This window comes from Photinus pyralis, unplaced genomic scaffold, assembly GCF_008802855.1.
Source record: "Photinus pyralis isolate 1611_PpyrPB1 unplaced genomic scaffold, Ppyr1.3 Ppyr1.4_LG1, whole genome shotgun sequence".
Classification (NCBI taxonomy): Eukaryota; Metazoa; Arthropoda; class Insecta; order Coleoptera; family Lampyridae; genus Photinus; species Photinus pyralis.
Genome location: NW_022170249.1, coordinates 32,232,518 through 32,251,531, shown reverse-complemented (window position 1 = coordinate 32,251,531; position 19,014 = coordinate 32,232,518). Strand labels below are relative to the sequence as shown.

General features: G+C 36.7%; 2 protein-coding genes and 1 long non-coding RNA gene across 3 annotated transcripts; all 3 read right to left on the bottom strand.

Moving 5' to 3' along the window:
• Positions 1-262: 262 nt before the first annotated feature.
• LOC116177754 lies at positions 263-1,260 on the bottom strand. The gene is made up of 3 exons (XR_004146747.1): positions 964-1,260; positions 734-919; positions 263-429 (listed from the first exon to the last, which is right to left on the bottom strand). It is a non-coding gene; the product is annotated as an uncharacterized LOC116177754 (long non-coding RNA).
• A 1,176-nt stretch (positions 1,261-2,436) lies between these two features.
• On the bottom strand, positions 2,437-7,393 carry LOC116159707 (gastrula zinc finger protein XlCGF26.1-like). The gene is made up of 2 exons (XM_031472751.1): positions 6,839-7,393; positions 2,437-3,765 (listed from the first exon to the last, which is right to left on the bottom strand). The coding sequence occupies exons 1-2, from the start codon at positions 7,181-7,183 to the stop codon at positions 2,557-2,559; spliced, it is 1,554 nt and encodes a 517-aa protein (XP_031328611.1). The 5' UTR covers positions 7,184-7,393; the 3' UTR covers positions 2,437-2,556.
• Positions 7,394-8,227: 834 nt separating this feature from the next.
• On the bottom strand, positions 8,228-12,244 carry LOC116160159 (putative defense protein Hdd11). The gene is made up of 4 exons (XM_031473296.1): positions 12,098-12,244; positions 11,706-12,042; positions 8,497-8,588; positions 8,228-8,440 (listed from the first exon to the last, which is right to left on the bottom strand). The coding sequence occupies exons 2-4, from the start codon at positions 12,030-12,032 to the stop codon at positions 8,371-8,373; spliced, it is 489 nt and encodes a 162-aa protein (XP_031329156.1). The 5' UTR covers positions 12,033-12,042; positions 12,098-12,244; the 3' UTR covers positions 8,228-8,370.
• Between the last annotated feature and the right edge of the window lie 6,770 nt (positions 12,245-19,014).

Genomic DNA, 19,014 nt, shown 5'->3' with positions numbered 1-19,014 from the left:
TCTTCGGATTTTTTTAATTATCTCGATTATTCCACAATACACTGTTCAACTTCTTCAAAATTCCATATTGTTCCAATCATATCAAATCAAATAAAATTCTTTACATTTATGGGTTGTTCGGTACGAATCGGGAAAAACCGAAAGAGTGCAATAAGAAATAAGAATCATAAAAAAAATTGAAACAACGAGCCAACGTTAATGCGTTTGCCTGATGGTAGAAAGGGATTGGGGTAGTACGTTAAACGTTAATTTCAAATTCCTCGTAAATCCTTCTCGAAAAAATACCTTACCTTTAGAGTTTTAGATTCTTTTTTTCTTTCGTTTCTTTAATATTTTCCGATTTTTCAGGTTCTCTGGATTCATCAAATTCTTGGAAGAATTAGTATTCTGCTTCTTTAGATTCTCCAGACCTTTAGAATGCGCTGGATGCTGAAAGGTTCCACCTTATATATACAATCTACGACGCGATGTAAAAAAAGATTAAACTAAAATTTCAATTTAATTTTTAATGTTAAATATTGTATTTTTAAAAAAAACATACATGCATACATTTCTAGATTCATTTTACCTTTGAATATAAATTACATTCAAAGATTTTACCTAATTGATCCAACAACGAGGACTTTAAATAATTTTGAAGTTACCGCATTAGTTTTATACAGTCGGATACAAATTCGGCAAAAATAATTTTTATTGTTTGTCTTTGTTTTGTTCAAGAAATGTTAAAACCTACCTGTTTTTTTCTGCTACGGCAACTAAAAGAAGTGCTTCTTCTTCGTCAGACGAGAAATAATTCATTTGAATGTCAATTATAAAATGACTCCAGGTTTCCCATTATCCCCGTACTGCGTTGGTGTGGGGGATCCTTTAACCATTTTTTGCAAACACGTCATAGTCATTTTCGCCTCCAATTTACCTACTGCGAAACTTGGATTATAAAATACATCTTAGGTAAGTATGTACCTATTTTCAAAGCTGCCAAGACGTACAAAATAGAAATATTTGCAATATTCATAACACCACCTTGATTATCTAAATTTCTACGTCTTGATGATAGTTATTAAATAAAAAACCATTTCCAAAGTGCTCTCAATGCTGAGGGCTAAAACAATTCAATGCTAAAACCCTTGGACGGACGGACAGAACCAGAAAAATTATAGTTGCAGTTAGGTAAGTATTGATGATCGAAGTGAGCGTTAGTAGTCAGGGGTGAGTTTTCTTTGCTTTATTAGACCCCCGTACACGGTTCAACTAGTTTATTGCAACCCGAATCGGAAACTGTAGTCGGGCATACAACGGTTTGGTGACCTTAACCATATGGACTATCATCGACAAAAGTAATGATCATCGGAAGCTTACTACCACTTAGGCAACCGACCATACACTATCTAAAATGGCAACGTTGAAGTGTAAGTTTTCCGACGGTGATTCGTGCGCTCGGTACGGGCCGCATCGCGTTGCGTTTTGTCGTTCCTTCTTAGCTGTTTAGTTAATCCATTGTTTATTAACCTTCAAACTCTAATTTACATATCTTTTGCGACGAAACTAGATTCCTTTTTACTTTACCAATAAGAATTATCTCCAATTATTTTTTTGCTTGGGTGGGGTATTTTTCTTTCTGTTACTTTATCATTCTTGTTACAAAGAGAATAATATGTGCATCCAATTTTCCACAACAGTTGCGTCTTATAAACGCGCCCATTGATAATGACTGTGGGGAAATGACGCACATCGCATTTATTCCAATCATCAAAATAAAACTTGAAGCTAACATGAAAAATATTTGTCCGGGGGAATGTTCTCAGAACCTTGACACTTTTTGCAGTTTAAAAATTCTACTGTACATGCGTGGACACCTTATCCACAGCAAACTTCAAGAGCACTTCTGTAAGTGCTGCAGAAGAGGCGTGCTCAAAAAAACACAAAAAATATCAAGATCTAGAGAAAGACTACTTATATATTTATGGGACTTGCTTTCGAGACACTTGGCGCATGGTGCAAGGAATCACGAGATTTTCTTAATAGAATAGCCAGAAGTTTAATTGCGGAATCCGGCGACAAACGCGCTAAGCAATTTTTATTCCAAAGGATATCCTTGGCTATCCAACGCCATTGTTTAAATACTTTAAACAATGCCAACGCGTAAATAGTGCCTGTATCCTGGGCACTCTCCCGGCGGAAAAACAGTTGGACGTAATTTATGTTATTGCTTTCTTTGTTACATAATTTTAAATATTTCTTTTAATAAATATCGGTTCAATTTATATTAAAAAAAATTCTACTTGGGAAAAAATTCAAAATAAGTCCAAAATAAAAGCTACCATCAGATTGTGGACAAATACCAGTCCACCAAAGACAAAACTTCACAACTGAGGGAATGTACTTTCAATTGGATTAGTCCAAAAAAAGTATAGAAAAAGGAGAAATTGTCTGTCGTTTAGCACCTTGTTTTATTAATTACAATTATGAATCTACAAATAATAATTTAAAATGATGGTTCGATACGTCTTACTTATACTCACTCACATTTTACTACATTAAAGCTTGATAATACAATTAAACACGCTGTTGTAACAATTCTTCGGGTAAATTGTACAAATTAAGGACCGGGTAGAAAGGGGGAGGCTCTGCGAAATTATCCGTAATTGTCGCTGTGGCATGAGGAACACTGGAAAGCATTGTGACTGTTGTCGGTTGCGGCGGGGCTAATACAGTACCGGGAGGATTTCTTTGTGGCATACCGGTGGGAGGAATGGATTGTGGTTTACGAACAGTAACGCTGGTGTTGATACCGTGCCGACGTTTCATATGTTTATTGTAATTCGGCCAGTTGGTGAAGTGATGCTGACACTCGAGGCACGAGTAAGGTCTCTCGCCGGTATGCTGTCTCCTGTGTGTCGTCAAAACACCTTTAAACCGAAATGATTTGCCACAATATTCACAAGTGAACGGCATGGCGCCGGTGTGAATGCGATGATGTTCTTTTAAAGTTCCTCTCTCTCGGAACTGTCGCCCGCATACGTCGCATTGGTGAGGTTTTAGACCGGAGTGTACAGAACTATGTTTTCGTAACCGAACGGCGGTTTTAAATGCTTTCCCACAGGCGTGACACGTGAACGGTCGAGCCACGGTGTGAGTCAGCATGTGATTGTCTAAATTGCCTTTTTGCACAAAACTTTTGCCGCACTGATCGCAAGTGAAGTCACGAATACCCGAGTGTATCCGTTTATGCGCCATTAGATTCGGTCTGGTTCCGAAACGTTTCGGACACTGATCACATTGATGCTTATTTTTGACCTCTGCGGGTAAATGCGATCGGGCATGTACCAACAGAGAAGATTGTACTCGAAACCGTTTTCCACAAGTTGTGCAGGTGTGAGGCTTTTGTTCATAGTGCGAGGCCCGGTGTTGCTCCTGAGCACGGCTCGTTCCGTACCATTTGCCACAAACATCACAGCAAAATCGAAGATGATCTCGATGAGTGCGAACGTGCCCAACAAATGTACTGTATTTTGTATACATTTTTGGGCATTCTGCACACACATACTTCGGTGGCTGGTCATGCACGAGACTATGATGATCTTTAAGAGCATCTGCGTTAGGTAAAGCTTCTTGACAATCCGAGCAAGTCCATGGATACTGATCCCAACCCTCTAAGCACCGACGTAAGGTGACACTGCCATCTTCGTGCCATTCGGCATCACTCGTACCTGAGAGTAGATCCTCAGAGTCCGAGCTTATGGAAGTTCTTTTTTTAAGTTTGACCTTCAACAAAAACATAAATGATTATCATTACGCAATAAGGACTATTATGCTAAAGTAGGTAAGAAGATTGCCTTTTATTTACACTATACAGTGATATTTATTAAGAAGTAGACAGGGATTTATGTGTATTGTTTTTCCCTATGTCTACTTTTAAAAGAACAAATCCTTCTGAAAGGCGCCTAATTTTATGCAACCCATGCGCCGCATTCTGCACTGCTATTCTGGATTTTGCAGTAGTGCACATCAAACGCTTAATGCAAACTGCGTGATTAATTTTGTACTCCTTTTAAAATTTCACATAAACTATTACCGGCTCTATACCAAATTACAATATCAACTTTTTCTTCAGGTTGTATCGGGTTGAATACATCGCACACGAATAAAAATAAAAGCATGTTGCTTTCAAATTAATTAATATGACAACCAGATCTTTATTTGTTTTAAAAAATAATTTTGGTTGAATAAAATCAGGAGCCCTTCAGAAGATTTTTTCATGTTCCCAAACCCCCTGACAATTGAGTTGCAAAATTAATTATAATTAAGTCCTCCAAGATGTTTTGAAATCAAAATTTTCAAATTCTCATAGTACGTAAAGTTTGAAATTGGATTTTTGCTGTATGCTCAAGTAATAAAAGCAACTAAAAAAAATTGTAAAGAATCGTTCAAAGAATCTAAGTTTAAGAAATCCGATCGTCAGAATTGTGAAAGTTGTAACGGGAGCCCGTTAACAGATTTTATTTGATTCGCAAGTGGTCCTTAAATACGGTCCTGACTTTGTAAATACGTTTGAAAGCTTGCGGAGCGGGTGAGTAGTGAGCTATGGCGTGGTTAGTTCAAATTACACGAAAGATTCTGTTTATTTTGCAGTTACTGTTATCGACGCTGCTGCCTTTTGCAAGGCTAAGTTATTGCACGTTGAGTTGAGTATAGTCCTCAACGAATTTGATTGGTTGCGTAAAATTAGTTTTATTAGTGGAAACGATTTGCGTCCTCGAATGGGTGCCACTCGGGTGGGCGGTAGTGCGAGGTCGGTTGTGTGGATATGTGCGTTGAACTGTGGACGAGGTCAAGTCAACCACCTGTAAATTACAGTAGGGTGTATTTTATTTTGTGTTAAAATTCACATTGAACCGCGGGCGTAGTCAAGTCAAATAAATAAATGCACTTTGGACCATGAACAAAGACTAGCGTGCCTTTCATGCACGATTGCCACGCGGACCACCCCCAAGGCTGTCATCTTGGCTGTCATGGAAGTTCTCTGGGTCTGCCTTCACTTAATCACCATGTGCAAGATCAGATCTCACTGAGGGGTTGGTCACGACTTATTTTAGGGGACAAAGATTTCCTTCATTATCTAAAAATTGCCACCCAAAATATCCTCCTATTGCCCAAAATTTCCTAATATTTCCCCAGAATTTGCTATAATTTCCCAGTTATTTCCTCGAAATTTCCTATATGAGGGACAAGAATTTCTCATAATCAACTCCTACGAACAAAAGGATGGTTGCACACAGAGGAGGTGAGGTAAACTACTGTAGAAGTCTAGTTGAGGCAGTCAAGCAGCTGCCCATGCTGGATGGCAGAGCAGACTCTCCTGTTGCTCAATTTGATGTACACTAGCGGCCAAAAGTTTAACACAATATAGTTTGTCGGCAATAACTTTTCATGGTATTACCATTGAATGTATTACCGTAGAATTGTTCAGATGTTAATAAATAATTTTTAAAAAAATTAAACATCCCTAAAACAAATAGTGGCTGACTGACTCGAATTGTATTTCATAGCACACTAAATAGCCTCGATAGCACATTAATATTTTATTCTCAACCGTAGTAATATAGTGTTACAATTATTGTGATAAACTTTTGGCCGCTACTGTAGGTAGAAACTACCGCATGTTTCAATGCGGAAGATAACTCCCACCTGATACATCCATCTTCATAGATCCAAAACAACGAAAGAGGCGCATCCACTGTAACTAATCTAATAACTCAAGATACCCATCAGGTAAGACATTAGGCCAAATGGGACTTGATGTAACACTGCCATCATGCGAGAGACTCCGTCACAGGACATGCACATGCAATGCATAAGATTAGCCAAAACACCCTCCTGGAAGTAATATAGACAAGGAGATCCAGAGTTTGTCTCAAGGGTGGAGTAGCTTAAGTGACGCTAGGGGCGGACAACCCTAATGAAGGCAACAAAGGGCTCAAAACCGAGCTCAAAACATAGGCAGGTGGATGTAAGTTCACCTTCTGCTTGAAATCCAGACATTTGATTCCAACTAACTGTAAGATAGAGGTGGCGGTAACACGAAAAATCTGCCCTTAATATTCAATTTAAGTAAATTGCTTTCTACTAAGAAAACAGGAAGAAAAAAAAAAAAAATATGGTATCTTAAAGAAATTAAAACAACAAAAAATCAAATCTATTTTCTCATTTTAAAAAATCTATGTAGGTACATATGAGGATTATGATCTTCCAGACCGTCAAGGAAATATGTTTTGCCTCGTATTTTCCGTTTTTCCGACAAAATGTCCCTACTTAAGTCTTGTGCTTGGAGGCAATGTGTTTTGCCTTTTCATTAAACATAATCATTTTGCGCTAGCAAAGTAAAAATGAGATAAAAACACACATTTACACTCGCATTTACAGAGAAAAGAGTACATTAAAAAAATATTTATCTTTTCATGGTATTCTCCATTCTCCAATTCAAGAAAAAACATTCTCTTTTCAGTAACCTGAAACCGAGCCTGAAACACTAATTGGCCAACCCAGTAGACATTTGCATCAATTCCATTTTTCAAAAGTTAAATAATCAATCAAACATTGCCTCAAAAACTTCATATAGAATAATAAGCAATGAGACCATTAAAATGGACCAAATAAACATAGGGAAAGAATAATTATTTTGGTAACAATTACATCAGCAACTGCAACATCCCCATTGATATAGACTTTCTTATAAAAATTACTTGATTTGAGTAAATTTAAATTAACCCTGAAAAGAATAAATTACAAGCTAAATTTTGAAATGATCAAAATCTACGGAAACATGTTAAATAGATACCTTATTTTTGGGTTCACTCTGCAACTCATCACATTGATTAACAAACACACATTCAACGACGGAATTGGATTTTTCGACAGGTACACTTTGCAAGGGACCGGCAAAATCGGTTTTATTGGCATCTTCGAGGGTCAGTAGCTCTTGAGCTCTTTGAATTCTTTCATTAAAATCCCATGTGGCGTATATGGTCTCGTAACATTTCTGACAGATGGTCGTGGGCAGTCGATCTGCGGCTACGATGTTAATTCGGAAAAATTGAAAAATCTTAGCAGGTAAGTCGACTTCCTCCAAAACTTCCACCAGCTCTTCATATATTTCGGCACACAGACGACAACGTGCCCCCATACCATTCTATATTCTTGGGAAGGATTGAAGAATGGAAGCTTAATTCATTCTTTTCCGCTTTAAGTATAAGATGATTTCCACGTGTGTTGTACACTATGCATTTATGCTAAATTGTTACGAAATCTTATACACTTTTTCATAAATGAGAAATGTAAACAATCATTTTGGAATAATTTGTTTACAACTGGAGTTTGCATGCACCACCATTTAATTTCGAAGTGGAAGTGGCTCAATTGCTGTCATTGCTGACTTCGTTATGAATTCAACATATGTTCAAGAAAAAAACCAGTAGATGGTGTTAACCCAGTACCAAAGTCATGGTTTTGATAATTTCTAGAGACTGCCAGCTTTATGACTGTTTGTGCCGTCAAATTTAAGTTGATTTTAAGATAAAGTATACCTAAAATCTTTGATAAAAACGTCGGTTCAAATTCATAGAACTTTTGATTAGTTGAACCATTTTATTTGTTTAAAAGCGAATTGCAGAATAAAGCACAGGTCGTCAGAATTAAAGCAGGTAACAGATCATCGCAACTATACAAGCGCAGGCTCCCCTTTGGTGCAACGTACAATACAACCTTTTTTGTAAAAAAAAACTACATAAACAAGAAAATATGTGCAAATCAGCGAATTGCTTTAGGTATAAGTACTCATATTGCCCATAGATTCAAAACTGAAAAATTGTTAGCAGAATCTTCCCGCTAGAGTAGGTATATAATAGCTACCGTCTCATATGAAGTATCACAGCCGGTGCTTGGTGCTCAGCTCTGGTACTAGTTCTTGATGCTCAGCTTTGGTGCTGGTACTTGATGCAATTCAATTTGTGAACAACGCGTTAGGTAAAGCTCAACTTTAGTTAGTGATGAATGACGATTTAGATTATTAGTAGGTACATATTTCGGCCCATTGCTCTATTTAATTTTGTTCATACACGAACCCATCAATGCAGCCAACTAATACGCATTGACTGTCGAAGATACGATTAAAAATGTTCCCTCGCTCTCGTCCCTGACAAATAGACCGGACCCTTCGTAATAAAGAAAATGAAACTGTATTTTAATTTATTTGTGTGGTAACATATTACGATAGGTAATTCTACATGATTCTATTGTACTTGGTTTGGCGAATGTAGGTATTAATCATAGTAAATAATGGAAAACAAAATTTTTTTTATTCGTTTTCCTTATTTAAGAAACTTGAATACTGTTGGCCTCCTGTTTCGCCCAGAAAACTGCTCCGTCTTTTGCAACACTGGCACTAAAAAATTAAGGTAAGAAATCTATTATTGGAAGGTAGTATAGGTAGGTACTTACAATAAAGTTAACTTTCCTTTATAATTGGACGGCGCAGTCCAATCAAATTCGACTGCATCCTTTAGATCGGCTGATGTGTGTGTTACAGCGTTCTAAAAATCAAAACACGAATTAAGGCACCGTTCCTGCTAGAGAAATCGCGATGTTTCAGGGTTTAAAAATTACTAAAATCCCAAAAAGGTTTTAACCAACGATTGTAGGTAGGTAGGTACCTATTGCTTGAACTGACTTCGGTCTTTGAATATAAAATTAGGCGGTGCTAACTTTCATGCATATACTCTTGAAGGGTTCAATCGAAATCGATATCGCCTAGCGGTTTAATACATTTACCTCAAAAGATTAAATTATAGTTCTTTACCTGAAAAGCTATGGCCACTTAACCCTTCCCCACGCAGACAACCACCACCCAATTCGGTTGACAAGAAATTGCAGACACCTGAAGACACGGGAGTTATAATAACTACTAGGTACTACTAAAGTGAATAAGAAGTTCTGGACCAAATGGAAGCTTTGAAGAAAGAATAAGAGGATTTGGTTCTCGGGCCGAGTCGGGGACGGGCAGGACAAGTCGCCGTCGCCGAGTCGCCGACGCCGACTGGCCGTTGGCAACTCGCCGTCGGGCAATCTCGCCATCGGACAACTTGCCGTCGGTTAACTCGCCGTCACCGGAAACAAAATAAAGATTTTTTTTAAATATTTAAATCTAACACTTAGATGTCTATAACTGCAATCCATATATAATGCTGCAATCTGTTTAGTCATATAATATTATTTAGCAATCTCGTTTCATCATTGGAATGGTGTAGTGTAGTTATTTGCAGTGTTGAGTAAGATCCTTTAATTTTGGATCTAGATAGAGATCCAGATACATTTAAAAATCATGATTTGATCCAGATCCAGGAGCCCCCCAAAACGATCTAAATCCTTTTATCGTATGCAAAATAGCAAGAAAAATTGTACCTAAACCGTTGTGAAAAAGACCTTCTTTGAAAATTAATAACCGCCTACGCCCTTTTAAGAATTCGCAACGGTTGTAAATTATAATTGCACTTCGGTTTTCGTGCTTGGACATCAAAGTATGTTATCCTTTCTTTCTTCTAATGCTGACAGACTAATTTACCTGTACCCGTCGTAAAATACACGGATTGATTGATTGATAGTGATATTTCGGAATATCTTAGGGGGTTAGCCCATAATTATGAAATGTAAATGTATAATGTATAACCAAAAATATTTTTGTAATTTTAGAGTGTTTTGTTTGATAAGAACAAACTGATTGCACTTACAAACATTTAGTAGTATTTTTTATTATTTATTCTGCTAACAGCGACTTGACCGACGGCGAGTTTGCCCGACGGCGAGTTTGTTCGACGGCGGGTCGGCGACGGCGAATCGCCAACGGGCAGTCGGCGACGGCGAGTTGTCCTAGACTAGGAGCTCCGCTAGCCCCTCAGAAAATACAACGAACTCAGTAGTAGACACAATTAATTCATTTTATAAGCTTTATACTTATTATGGTATAAGTAAGGGTAATCCAGCAACTACCTACTGTCCTACACAACTTAAGAAAAAAGTTGAGTGGCACGTCATCCAATCATTGTAGGAAAGTTGAAAGAGCACGTTGCATGTCATTGGAAGCTGGAGGCAGTTATCCCACCTCGTTATTTTCCCCGACAAAGTTCAAGAATAAAAGTTTTATGGTCGGATTTTTTGGTCGCCATTAATGGTTACTGATATAATTTTTCTATTAGAAACAATAATGTATGGAAATAATTGTTGATAATTATATTAAAAAGTATGTACCTATGCAAAAATCCGATGCAGCTGAATACCGAACGATCCTCGAGATCTTCACACATACATCATTTTTACAATACACCTTAAGGTGTTTTTGCATCTTAAGATCTTTTTGCATTTTAAGAAATATTTACTAACACAGAAATCTCCAAAAAGAAACCCTTTTTGGAGATTTGGGCAGTTTTTCGGTGACTTTTCATATATCCCGAAGAACATGTGTATCAATTTGCAAAGCGATCGGACGTTTCTGCACAAAGTTATCGTGCACGCGAACAGATATCAGACGGACGGACGGACAGACAGACGGGCAGACAGACAGCAATACAAAATTATAAACGATCTCGAGGATTGTTAATAATTACCCAACAGCTAAGTTTTAAACTCAATATTTTCACTTAGGTAACATTAAATATTTATATTTCACGTCACGGCCGTGATTTGAATTGATTTACCATGATGAATTACGTTGAGATTAAGATGAGATGTTAATTAAATTTTGACGAAAAACTCATTTTCTCATATTGTTTTCTTGGAGAAAAATCATACGAGAAGCAAAAATCAATAGACCACGCAAGCGAGTAAAACAAGAATTAACAGAAGTAGTAGAGGCTGGCAATGGCCACAATGGGCTGTCGGTATTTGCCTCGTATTTGTTTTAAACTTAAACATTTAGTAATTAAAGGGCACGACCTAACATAATACAAAGAGGAGATATGTCTTTGGGGAAGACTACGAAAACTAGAGAAGAAGGAAAAGTTTAAGGCAGGAAATGAATGTATAGGTTGTCTTGTCCAAAAAGAAACGGAATAAATACCGCTATACCGAAAATCAAATAGAGTACCATGGCAGGTAGACAGTAGATAAGTGCCACAATGAATAAAGAAAGACACACGTAACGGCAATCAGAAAAACAAAATCTGTGAAAGAAAAACCGAAATCGGTGATTTAGAAAAAGGACTAGAAACGGAGAAAGACCAAACTGCGAAACGAAGTGAACCAACAGTTGAAGAATAAGAAAAAAGAACGTGCAGATGGCAAGAAAATTACTGAATCTGTGGTCTAAGCTCTCCTCTCTAGGGTCGCTTTTGTATGAGTCAACACAATATGAGATATGAGAGATCGTAGCACGCAATTTTACCTTTACGCAAATAATTTAAATAATCAAACATATTCATTACCTACCGGTGACTTTTTTAATGAGCCGATCGTTTAATGATATTCAAGAATTACCACTAACTAATTATTTCTCGATCTTTAAACAGTAAAAGTTGTCTGACCTCAAAACACTTTCCATAGATGTTCATCGATCATCGACTATCAGCAATCAATTACACGGTTACGTAAAAAAAAGGTTTCTTTCATTTAAATTACCTATGCATTATGATTGATTTATAACAAAAAAGTTCACTTACCGTCTTGGAGCCGCAATCTAAGGTTTGTGCAAGCTTATTACTGGAGGGGATTGAAAACGATCCCACAGGACCGTTCTTATCCCTGATCTGCACTAGGAATCCCTTAAATTGGGGCTCCATCCCCCCGGCAACTCTCACTAATAAGGTCTCGCCCTGCTGCGCATCTAATTTACTAATTGTTACATTATAAGGAAATTTGGTCGTCTTCGGGTCGTATGGATGTTGCGGCTTCATATCGTCACATGCTTCTTTTGGAGCGCCGGTAGAATATCCATAAACAGAACATACGATGAACGAGAAAAATATCACCAATACACTTTTAATCATTTTTAATTATCTGTAAAATGTAATTTTTATTAAAGAAAAAAAAGGCGTCGATTCGGTGTCCATACCTTTCACTTATTCCTTCTCAGAATGAAGTTCAAAACTAATCTGATCCCGCAATTCGCTTATTTTCACTTTCAAGTATACTTACTTGCTACGAGGGAAGGGATTTAAGTCAATTGTTGCGTCTGGGAATGGGATTGTTATATAATATTCAAGTTTAATTGATACCCAATTAATTTCGCAAATGTGTACAAAATTTAAATTTTGGTCTATAACCTGTATAATGTTAGCCAAATTAGCAAATTTTTTATTGGACTGAGTCCATACCAAAAACTGTCCATCCAATTTTTCAGATCAATTCAAAGACGTTAGGGAGGTAAGTACATAAAATGAAAGTGAATAATTCTAACGTGTTTTTTAGATACTCACGCGAGTGCGCAAGTTTAGTACAATTGCGTTTGTTATTACTCAAAGGTAGTTATCACCATGCCTTTTCGCGTTGGGTATTTCTTTTTTACTTGCATAAACGCAGAATATGTTTGTTGAAATTATGTAATCGTTTTATAAGATCTTTGGGATAGAACAGATGATTTAGTTTGAGTGAAACTATCGTACTCAAAATCGGCAAAAAGCCGATATCATAAATTATCATCGATGTCCCATAATAGGTGGACCCCTTCGTCACAAAAGATCCCCAGCCTTGGTAATTTTAATTATGGTAATTATCACTTAATTGTCAATTGTATTTCCTATGAAAATCTCATTACTAAGTATGTACCATCATCGTAACAATCGCCTGAGTACTTTTAATTCGATTTACTATTTTCAACGGTACCTAAATTCTGTATAATGAATTACCAAGCATTGCAAAATATGACACCTTTACATATAAAATAGTGACAATTTATAGAACGTGGTAGAAGTTTGTGGTTTATTCGTTTCGGTTTAGTAATATAAAACCTAAATACCCAAGGCATAGATCTCATATAGGAAAATGAAATAACACCCTCCTACGATACAATATCGATCAAAGTTTCGACCCCGTCGTCAAGTAGAGCTGGTCTAGGCCTTTGTGAGTACCCCATCCCGACATGAAATCGGCAAGCGATTCAAGTTTTAATCTGGTCGTTAAGCAGATTATCTGTACATATCATAATCTCTTTGTCAGTGCTCCGTTCCGAAACCTCTTTCACAAGGTTATGTAAGTGCTTTAAAGTGTTATTTTCCATCGACCATCGTCAAAAAAACCTGACATTGCTCCGAAAGTCCAGTTTTAAATAATTATTTTTTTTATTAAATGGGAAATTGCAACAAAAAAACTTTCATAAAAATTCTTAAAAATAAATGCCTGCGATTAACTCTGCGGTTCTTTATCAACTTTACCTTTTTTGCTCCCCTGTTTTAATCAAGAGATCTCCTTCTGTTATCTGAAATTGGTCTACAAAAAAGGCGTTCTTTGACTGTACTGCCCAACAAAATAATAACAGCAGAATAACAAGTTACTATACAGTGGTATTTATTAAGAAGTATAGACATAAAAAGGAATCGGACAATATTAAAGGTGTTTTAAGGATGCATTTCCTTACATTGGTTTTCTATTGAATTGCCTATTTACTGAATTTCTACCTGTCATACATTTGGATAGTTAGTATCAAAGTCAAGTCAGGTTGGCCATCTCTTACCTAGCCCTCAATCGATCAATAATTTAAAATAGACTCGTCGACAAATTCAGGGGTTTCTTTTGATAATAGTACAGATTAAAAGAACAATATATTAAATGGTTCTCGAAAGCTTTAGAATCTCTCATTTCAAGTTTTAATCGTAATGATAAAATAGGTCAAATTTCCTTTTTTCAACAGATCGTAAAGCTGTCGATTGAAATTTATAAAAAAATATAAAATGTATAACTAACTTTTATTTACAATTCTTTCTTCGATGTGGAACTCTGGAATTCTTACAGTTAATTTTAAATCAGTGCTCTGGGGTAATTATCAGTTGGCTTCATTGGATGCTTGCCTAAAAAAACTTTTAAACAACTATTCTTTGGATGGAAAATGATTGATTGAGAAATATGGGCTGATTCCGGTTGGTCAGTACATTTTTTTGTTGGTGAAAATGAGCGCTGGTATAAGTTTAATTTTAATGGGTTATTATTAAAATTTAGTTTATCGTTTAGTAAATCCCTTTAGGTAAACTTTTCTACTGATTACCTTTGCTTTATCGGCATCGAATAATAAACTTGAATATTATCTGCGTTTTGTTGAGAGTTTTCTAGTCGTAGTTTTATTTCACATATGAAATTAGATTAGCTTTCTTTTTACTTTGTGGCACTGCGTCGACACGCGGTGAAGTTTTTTCGGAATTTGCTAATTAGCGCGTTTGTTTATAAACAGTGTTCTTTACTAAAGTCTAAATTGAATCAGTCACCATTACAAGCTTTTCTTACTTCTACACTGGAATACGTGAATATCACTTGGTTTAAATAATTATAAACCCATATAGAGCGTCGAAAAAAGCGGCAGAGCACCTCGGTGTGACCCCACGGAGTCTTTGATGGATTTGACCCATTTTCAATAGACTTGTTACATGTGGCATATAAGTCTACTGTGCAAAGTTTCAACCGAATAGGTTCAAGAATAGGTTGGATTTGACCCATTTTCATAGGCTTATTACATGTAGCATATTGGTCACCTGTCCAAAGTTTGAACTAAATAGGTTCAAGCGTTTGGCAGAGGCAGAGAGGTGTGACCCCACGGGGTCATTGGATTTGATCCATTTTCAATAGGCACTTGTGGCATATAGGTCAACTGTGCAAAGTTTGAACCAAATCGGTCCAAGCTCCAAGCGTTTGACAGTTATCGTGTTCACGGACAGACGGACACCATCGACTCCCCTATAAAGCTTGCATCGCTTTGCTCTGGCGCTTAATAATAACATTTATTGATTCTTATCAATGTTCGCTCGCTGTAGGTGAGCCAATTAGGTGCACCATCCTGCTAAAATCATGGCATCGACCCGATAAAAAAAATCCAGATGATTTCGCTGACATCCCTATTTGCGAAATAGGGTTGATTTTAAATACTTTTTAATCACACTTATACAGCTATACTTATAAGTACTGTAGGTATAGCTACGACCTTAATTGAAGGAAGTACATTAGACTAGCACTTGATACTTTCATGAAATGATTATTAATGACCTATCATGTTTACGCCTTGTACATCTTGTCGCATAAATTAGTTGGCATTGAATTAAATAGTAAAAGTGCCATGAGATTATAAACGACTAAGCCATAAGCAGACAAAAAGAGCACATAATTGTTGCCATTAACGTTACACATCAGTGTGTATAGATGTAGGTACTACCAATGGTACTCCCTAATATTCATTTGCAAGTCTTGAAGGTTACAGTCTTTTTCATTGAGGTATTCCTATTTTGACAATGGATTTCACCAATCGAAGTAGTCAGATTTATGTTTATATGGTAAGATGTAACATGGACAAGCAATAAATAAACACAGTTTTTATAAATTATGTCAGGGTTAATGAATGCCTGCTATTTCCTCACATATAGTTTACTAAGGCTTCCTACTATAATTCAGGTATACCTATACATTGTGACATTGTGAATTAAGTCGAAGACAATATTTAGAGCCTAGGTATTGTTACATAACTACTATAGGTATACCTACTATAAGCAATTGGCGCATGAGTGTAGAAAAAAAGTTAAAATTAGAAATGGGAACGACGCGACTTTCAAAATATCGACCTTTTAGCTCCTGCCACCGCGTTTACAATCAATCTGATGGATGTGAAAGGTAAACCATTGATTTCGTGGTTGTTTCAAGGTGTTGGCTAAATATGTCATTATTTATGCATTTGAATTGTACCTAACGTATAATTGGAAGTTGAACTTATAAAAACTAGTATACTTACCTTTAATTCTTGTACATGACACGCAAACAGTTGATTTTACCTACTGGTTGCTTAACAACATTTAAACGTAGGTAAGTACTCAGTGTGCTGTATAGAATCGCTTTTTTAAATGATATCTACTAGTCCAGGAAATAGAGACTGAAAATGGACCATTTCCTGCAAAACGAGAAGTAGTTCCAATTTTTTTCGCATGTTATGAAAGAATATCTGGTGGTTAATAATCCAAGTTTTCGACCTCCCACCCCTTGTGCTTTCTCCGTACCACCCTTAAAACCAAATAAATTTGGTTGGTTTTTTAGTTTTTCAATCATATATTTTTATAGGTTCATTTTCCAAAAAAATATTGTTATCAAAAATTGTAGACCATAAAATTCTACACAACTTTGATATACACTACTCCTGTGTGAAATGTTTATTAAACACGATATAGAGCTTCAGAGTGGCTTATATTTTTAAGAATTCTGAAATTTCTATGTAGATGTTTTAACCAAATTTCATACTTTATTTCTATAATTAAGAGTTTTATGAGAAAATATCTTGAACTTATCGTGGTATAAATCCCCCTATGCTGCACCCTTACCAAAAGGGATGCATAATAATTCAACTTTCAACCCTTGCTAGTGGGGATATTTGAATCACTGTGAGATTGTAGAGCTTTCTAATATACGCTTTAAACAAGAAAATTATCTCACTTCAGTTCAGCTTCATCCTTCAAATCCTTATCCTTCATCCTCCCCCCCCCCCCCCACAACCACGGTAGGAATAGATAGATAAAGGAATAGAAAACATATGTAATAAGCGTTGTACTCTCTGACTAACTTCACAATCGCCACAAGAGCGTTTAAATATCTATTCCTACCGCGCGGGGGGGGGGGGGGACTGAACTGACTTTTTTAATTTCAAAAGTATATTAGAAAGCGCTACAATCTCACAGTGATTCAAATATCCTCACTAGCAAGGTTTTTGCAGATAGTGATAAATGAACAATGCAACGAAGTACGTAATTATAATGTCGTCCGTCTGTCCGTACAGATGTACGACCATACCGATTTTCGAGTAGTCTTCATCGATTTTTTTTCAAATTTTGTACACTCTGATCCTCTCTTCTATGCCATAGTCACAGAATGTAATAGGATAAGTTATTTCACTTTTTTGATTTGCTAACTTCAAAAAATTAACGGCGGGTGCTTCTTTGGAACATTTATTGCAAGAAGTGGGGAATCCATGCAATTCGGAAGATATAAAAATGTTAAAAACAAAAATTCGATGAGTTTGCCACACTAGAACAAAAATGGTCAAAATCGGAAAGACATCGACAACTTTTTTTTAAAAGAAATTGTTCGTGGTTAGAAGAAATCATATTACTCTCCACTATTGTTATCGATGTTGTCAAAGGTATTTCACTATCTGAAACTAGTTATAGTACCTCAGTCGGAAAAAGATTTTGCGGATTCCAACACCAAAACTAAAAGACAAGAGCAGAATATCCTCGAAACATGGAGTCTGGAAAAGATCTCGATTGCGATTGATACAGCTTCGAACTTAAGTGTTCTTAAATTTCCCCTAAATCTATATACTACCAACCTACATAGCACGATTAAATAATACATAATGAAAATCTATCTGGCTTTAGTAATTTTGTTTCGCTATAGATTATGAAAATAAGGCCGGATGTCCACCGCATCGGGGCGACGAAGATCGGAGCAACTGTAGTCGTTTCACTGTGCGGCGGTTCAAAATAGGTGTACTAGTTTTCATTAGGTACACATTCAATTACCTACATACTTAATCAAATTTAAGGTAAAAACAACTGGGATACCAATCATATCGAAAGTTACTTGATGCCGTACGGGGCCCTCCGGGCGTTGAGGGCCGGGCTATCTTGTCCCCCCCCCCCTCGACTGCCGGCGAGAAACTTATTAAGACTGTGTACTTATAAATAATTGAACATTCATTGAAAAACGAATAACTGCAATAAAAAAGGAACCCATGAAAATAGTACTGTCTGATGGCGTTTGAATTTGAAATTCACGATGAGAACGGCTTCACGGCTGATGAAATTTTGACAAATAAATTCCATTATTCTTCATGTTCATAAATTATGTTATGTTATTATGTTGTCATCCGAAGTACCTACTTACATACATAATGAGCGATGCTATTATGCATAACAGGTGCGGATAAAATATTCATCCTTGGCCTTGTATTGTGTGTGAACTTGATGATTGCCGTCAATATTGGAGAAACATAGATATAATCGACGTAATCTTCGAGGAGGTTTTTCATGTATACTTACTCCTTGCATTTTTTCCATCGTTTTAAATGTTACGTTTGGCGACTACTTCTCTAAAGTATCAAAATCTGTGATTCTTCTTTTGCCCTTTTCTTAGCATCTATGAGGACGAGATCGACGTTTTTGCTATTTTTATGTAAAAATGTTTCTAAAAACTGCGACAAGAAAAGTTGCGCCATAGTGGGTATATTATTTACTCTATGGTTGCGCTGACGATTAGGTAACTTTCGGCACTTCCGCGAAGGCGGGTATTTCTTCCGGCAGCATGATGGTTCTCTATTTTGCTTCGATAAGGGCGGTTGGTGAAGTAGCTGCCGAATTCGTTATGGTACGTACGGGATTCCTTGGAGCTAGTGAAGGGAGGACGGGTGTTCTTTAAAGAGCACCTTTCCGTTACTTGTTACCTTTTCGATTCGTTGGCGCTCCTTTTCTCGAGTGCTGCTGGCGGTAAGTATAGAGCGGCGTTCATTTTAAAGGAACAAGCGTGTGGTTAATTAAAAAAGAACCTCTCCACTGACATTTGTTAATAAAGTTGTTCAAAACGGAAGTTACCAACGTAGGTGGAAGACGTCAAGGTTTAGTCAAGTTGCCTCTAAAAGCTTGTGAGTGTGGACTCTCGACCGTTGTAATTTTTGGCGGAACTAGGGCTCCCTGGTTCAGGCATGCATTACATCTTTTGTCACTTGTTCTATAAATAATATATCAATAAATAATTGTAGTACCTACATACTCTGTTGACAATAAAGACAAGTAT

Coding starts and splice junctions, on each gene's coding strand:
- LOC116159707 (XM_031472751.1), bottom strand. CDS start 7,183: ATGGGGGCACGTTGTCGTCTGTGTGCCGAAATATATGAAGAGCTGGTG. Junction 3,766..6,838: donor AGAGTGAACCCAAAAATAAG/GTATCTATTTAA, acceptor TTTTTGTTGAAG/GTCAAACTTAAAAAAAGAAC.
- LOC116160159 (XM_031473296.1), bottom strand. CDS start 12,032: ATGATTAAAAGTGTATTGGTGATATTTTTCTCGTTCATCGTATGTTCT. Junction 8,589..11,705: donor TAGATTGCGGCTCCAAGACG/GTAAGTGAACTT, acceptor TTTGATTTTTAG/AACGCTGTAACACACACATC. Junction 8,441..8,496: donor AAAGGAAAGTTAACTTTATT/GTAAGTACCTAC, acceptor TTAATTTTTTAG/TGCCAGTGTTGCAAAAGACG.